The sequence below is a fragment of the Seriola lalandi genome, unplaced genomic scaffold (genome assembly GCF_002814215.2).
Source record: "Seriola lalandi dorsalis isolate HSWRI2012SDOR001 ecotype SW California unplaced genomic scaffold, Sedor1 jcf7180002054395, whole genome shotgun sequence".
Classification (NCBI taxonomy): Eukaryota; Metazoa; Chordata; class Actinopteri; order Carangiformes; family Carangidae; genus Seriola; species Seriola lalandi.
The window spans coordinates 171,521-177,082 of NW_019524948.1; the positions used below are offsets into that span (position 1 = coordinate 171,521).

The following is a 5,562-nucleotide window of genomic DNA, read 5'->3' on the forward strand; positions in this document are numbered from 1 at the left end:
CTGTTATACAACAGAAGATGGAGGAGTCGTCTGAGAACCACTGCAGATGGCATGTTTTCGAGTTTTATTTTTTTGGAGACTTCCCCAGATCTGTGCCTCAACATAATCCTGTCTCTGAGCTTCTTTCCTTCTCAGGGGTTTTCTCTGATATGCATTGTTAGCTGTGAGACCTTATCTAGACAGGTGTGTGCCTTTCCAAATCATGTCCAATCAGATGAATTTGCCAGAGGTTGACTCCAATCAAAGTGTCGAAACATCTCAAAGAGGATCAAGAGAAATAGGAGGCACCTGAGCTAAATTTAAGTGTCAAAGCAAAGCAAAGCGTTACTTACATTTGTTTTTCCTTTTTTTCCATTTTCTACATTTTCTAGAATTCTGTTTTCACGTTGTCATTGTGGGGTATTGAGTGTACATTGATTAGTGATTTTTTTTTTTTAAGCATAAGGCTGCAACACAATAAAATGTGAAAAAATTGAATACTTTCTGTGTATGTATGCAAGTTCAGATACCTCAAACTCTCTCACAAAGTAACGGATCTCTGCATTGATGATGGGTCTGTGGTGTAACAGACGGGACTGGATATCACCAACATCTGCAGAGCCAACAACACATCAACTTAAACTGAGCTCAATCAAGTAAAAAAACACAAAAGATAACAACTTTTACACTATTATTGTGACAAGTTGGTACCATGTTTCATTACTAAAAATGCTAACCTGCCGACATTGATAATGGTCTTTCCGCTGTGGATTTCACTCACCTTTAGCAATCTTGTCCATTATTACAAACTCTGCGTACCTGTTGTTTTTAGTAGTTAAATAAAACTTTTGTTTCCTACGGAGCAGCTAGCCAGGCGGCTGCTACCTGCTAATCAGTGTTTACTAATCAATGTTCCAAATGCTAAGCTAACCGGCAGCTAGTTGTATAAGCAAAACACTACCTAGCACAGCGAAACAATCGGTCACTAACGTACACTTTTTAAGTAATGATACATATCAGTGACAAAATGAAAACATTGTAAGGCCTACAAGCCTACTGTCTTTCGCTAATTATAATTCTTCTTCTTCCGTTTCCTCTTCCTCTTCCTCTTCTTCTTCTTCTTCTTCTTCTTCGTCTTCGTCTTCTTCTTCTTCTTTCGGGCTGACTGGGCACGGTTTAAAGCATTGCTGCCTACCACTGGCACTACAACGGAATTACTACTTTAGCACTGGGATCTATATCTTGTGATATACACATGTAGATTTCAGGAAGTGAATTATCTCCCTAGCTCTCTCTTTCTGAAGCAATCCATCACCATGCAGAGTTCTAACAGAAAATTCCCCAAAGTCCCATTTTTGATTATTAATTTTTGATTATTAATCAAAAAGTATTATTTTTGATCTCGTCACTATTATCACTATTTGCTTAAAGTTTATGTCCCTCATGTTCAAGCATTTTTTTTCCTTCTCAGCTGCCCCTCTCTACCCACAATGCTAGTGCTGTTTACTCTCAGTCATATAGGTAAATCTTCCCCTTGTTGCTCACAACTTTTGTTTCCTTCGTTCAAAACAGGATTAGGATTAATCCCTGCCATTTGATGAGTCATTCTCCAGACTTGCTTAACAGTTGTTTCTATAATAGAGCGTTACAAAACCTGTGCCAGCTTTCTCTCTTAGCCTCTATTATAACCTCCCTAGCCTGTGCACACAATCTCTTATATTCAATAACATGGGTCTCAATTGGACTCTTTCTAAGCTCTCTGTACGCGCTGTTACATGCCCGGACTACTTCATTGCAAGCCTGATTCCACCATGGCGCTATTTTCCTCTCTTTCTTATACCCCATTCCTGGAATTGACTTTGCAGCTGCACCCCTCACTACCGAACAAAAAGACTCACTGCGTTCCTCTACACTACCCTCACTTATAACATTTCCCGAGTTTATTGAAAGTTTTTCTCTAAACTTATCCGAATTTGCTTTGAAAAAATTATACTCTCTCACAGTACTTTTCCTCTCCACCTGAAAAATCCTTCCAAACCGACATAAAATGGGAAAATAATCACTCCCCATACGATCCATGAGATCCCAGCCACCACACCTAGCTAACTCAGCTGATGCAAAAGTTAAATCTAAGCACAACAGACTCCCATTTCCAACCTGACATCTTGTTGGCCTACCATCATTCAGCATCACTTAAGAGTATTTATCTAGAAGGTCCTCTATTACTGCACCATTCTTATCCTTGCTTTTACTGCCACACAAAGTATTATGTGCATTAAAATCTCTGCACTTGTCCATCTAACTTTTCCAAGTTCAACTGAAGACACAGGTTGTAAAAATGTATCATTGAGATACTTCCTACCTAGCTTAATATTTCCATCACCATACACTCAAGCTATGACACTACATTTACCCTCCTCTACTGGATTCCCTCTAACAAAACACAGCACACCCTCCCCCAGAAGTATTTTGATCTTTCCATAAACAAACATGTCCCAGTACAACAAAACTCAGAGTTGGTCTCAGCAATGTTTCTTGTATACATATCACCTCTGGTTTTTCCTTAAATGCCATTTGTCCATTTGAGTTATTTCTGGTCTGTTTCATGTCACACAGCACCTCAACAATAAAAGCCAAGAAATTAAGCTTATTCAACACTACTGAATCATCTACTACACAACTTAGTGGGGCCCTCCCTTTCTCTCCTCCTCACTTCAACTGCTTCACCACATTTAGTAACTTTTTTAAAAAACCTTAGCATAAGATACCCCTTTATTTAACTGTCTTTATTGTTGCACCCTCATAGCTTGCTTGTATTGCTCACATTCACGACTTCCAGCAATGTGTCCTCCACCACAGGTACCACATTTAATCACCTTTTCCTTACAATAAGAAATCTCATGCGCACCCCCACATTTTCCACATCTTCTATTTCCTCATGATGCAGCTGCAATATGGCCATACCTCTGGCACTTGAACCACCTCAAAGGTGGCTTTCTATGTGGATGTACTATAAAGGACAAGCACCCTAGGAACACTTGCTCTGGGAGGACCTCTTGCTGGAAGGTTAACACCAAAACTGTTGAATCATGTTTAGTTCCATCTCTGAAAACTCTTATTCGAGTAGCATCAGAGACTTTTGCCCAATCAATGTCCCGACCAATTCCTTCATTGAGATGGAAGTGACATCCTGTAGATAACTCCTTTCATACCAGCTTTACTCCCTGGGACAAACCCTTCCACTTGCGTCTTTCCTATTGCCTCCAGTGCAACTGTCAGAATCTGCCAGAATTCTTGCATTTTGAATTTCACCCAGTTCTTCTTTCAATGCCCTAGCAAGCCGAATGGGATTGAGTCAGATACATCCTGACTGCCCTTGCTTCAATTTTAAGATCACTTTAAATTCCTCTTTCTGGTCACTTTCCAATCTCATTACCTTTGTCATTCCCTGTTGATCTCCTCCCTCTGACACCTGTGATGATTTAGTTTTACTTCTCTTTTTCCCATTTTTCCTCCTATTGCTATTGCTCCCTTCTTCATCCTCAGTCTCCATATCAGGAGTATCAGCTTAATTTCTTTGTTTAATTCAGCAACAACAAAAATGTGATTTCACTGCGTGCCGTCTGCACCTGCTGCCTTTCCTTACTAATTGTTCTCAGGTGAGCTTCTTCTTCTGTTGAAATTTGTGGCAGACTAGATGCAGCAAAGATTGCTGGCCTCCACAGGTCATGTGTAGAATTCCATTGAATGTAAAGCCTTATGGAGTCCAGTATGATAGAGGAAATAAATTATTTTACAATTTTCCGTGCTGAGTATGAGTACTGAGTATTCAATGAAGAAGCCGTGTGTCCAATTTCTGACAGTTCTGCCGACATGCTTCTTTCTGTGTGATAATTGGCACCTTAGATGCAGATGAGACCAATCACAGTCATGTTGTCTTTATGATGGTGTTTGTGGGATGGTGTGGTATGCAGTCATGGGTAGAGAGGGCATAAAGGTGTGGACTCAGAAGACAGCCATGTGGGGCAACGTTGCTAAGTGTGAAGGTGGGAGAGAGGTAGCGGCTAAATCTGACAGTCTAGGGTCGGTTGGTTAGGAAGTCTTTAAGCCAACAGCTGATGGTCTGGGACAGGCCTAGGTCAGCTAGTTTGGTGATCATTTATTATCATTCTATCTATTCTATTGTACTACTGTAAAGGCAGGGCTGTAGTCTATGAATATCAACATTGCATCGGTCCTTTGATGTTCAAGGTGTGTCAGTGTGATGTGAAAAGTTGTGGCGATGGCCTCTTCTGTTGACCTATTTGGTCTGAATGCAAACTGTTGTTGATGTGTTTTTAATCACTATTTCTGAGAAAACATCTGCGAGTTGGTTGGCACAGTTCCTGAGATACTTACTGCTATTCCATCAGGGCCTGCAGCTTTCCTCACATCAACAGTCCTGAGCACACCTCCGATGTTTGCACTGTGAGGGTGTACTGGTGGCTGGAGGAGGAGTGATATCAGTCCCATGTCCTATCACCTTAAAACAAGCAAAGAAGTAATTTAGCTCCTCTGCTTGCAGGCCAATTTTGCTTCCTTGATACCTCTCTTTAGGTCGGATCTACCAACACTGTATATTTCCCTGTCCACAGACGTTAAGGCTAGTCTCTTGACCTCCTTTATCATTGAGGGTTTCTGATTTGACTTGATAGTTGCTAGTTTCTGGTAGAGTTTTACTCAGCAGTTTTCTTTCTCTGTAAGTAGGTGAGCAAGTGGTAAGTAGTAGAAGAGTGTAGTGAGCAGTCAGCCCCCAAAACAAACAGACTGTCACTGTAAAACAGGAATGTCCGCTTACCCAATCATGATTAGAAAAGCAACAAAACAAAAAACATTGTGTCAGAGAGCATTGTGCTGCTGTGTCTGTGCACACCACCATCTTAGCCAGACAGCATCTTATACATGTTTATAATTCGACTTAATAGCCTATTAGAAGGTGTGAAACCCACAAGCTTTTATAACTCCATTATTAGAAAACAGAAAGGATAAATATCAGCCAGAATGATTTTTCCAAACCTGGCAACCGAGAAGTTGCGCTGATTAAGGCTCATAAGTGATATATAAAGTATTAATTATAATTTAGCAACCATTAATAAAGCCATAATTTACAAGGTGTAAACCGTTAATAAAGGATGCCTTATTCAAAAATGTATAATAATCTATAATAATGGGTCAATATAATTTCTAATCTTACATAGAAAGGATAGCATGCATAGTTTGATACACAATGCTAATTATTTAGTGACTTTATGATGCTTATAATACATTCAATAAAAGGCTTTACCATATTGCAGCTGCTTGATTGAGTTCTGCCACGATATTTAAATGGTATCCTACTGTTAAAGGTTCTTTAGGAAGCAATAAGGCATTGTATGATAAAGTTGATGTAATATCTGTTAGTCTCTAAGAGCATATCAAATAATTTACTGTATTCAGCAGAATAAAATAAAATTTAGATGATAACGTTACTATGAATAAATCCCTTTGTATAAATAGATTTTAATATTTGTGTAGAGTATAGAGAAGGCTAATAGTTACCTTTTT

At 39.4% G+C, this 5,562-nt stretch overlaps 2 protein-coding genes across 3 annotated transcripts in view; one reads left to right on the plus strand and one right to left on the minus strand.

Annotated features, from left to right (window-relative positions):
• Positions 1–167, plus strand: part of LOC147818927 (LIM domain kinase 1-like) — a 1,918-nt gene extending 1,751 nt beyond the window's left edge. The window contains exon 5 of the mRNA XM_087174918.1: positions 162–167. Within this exon, the coding sequence (XP_087031044.1) occupies positions 162–167 (6 nt within the window). The remainder of the gene's footprint in view (positions 1–161) is intronic.
• Positions 1–1,096, minus strand: part of bloc1s5 (biogenesis of lysosomal organelles complex-1, subunit 5, muted) — a 7,052-nt gene extending 5,956 nt beyond the window's left edge. Inside the window, exons 1-2 of one of the 2 annotated variants that reach the window (XM_023409526.2) lie at positions 717–1,096; positions 510–592 (exon numbers count right to left, since the gene is read on the minus strand). In XM_023409526.2, the coding sequence (XP_023265294.1) occupies positions 510–592; positions 717–726 (93 nt within the window). In that variant the 5' untranslated portion in view covers positions 727–1,096. The remainder of the gene's footprint in view (positions 1–509; positions 593–716) is intronic. The other variant, XM_023409525.2, reaches the window with a different exon arrangement.
• Positions 1,097–5,562: the final 4,466 nt, after the last annotated feature.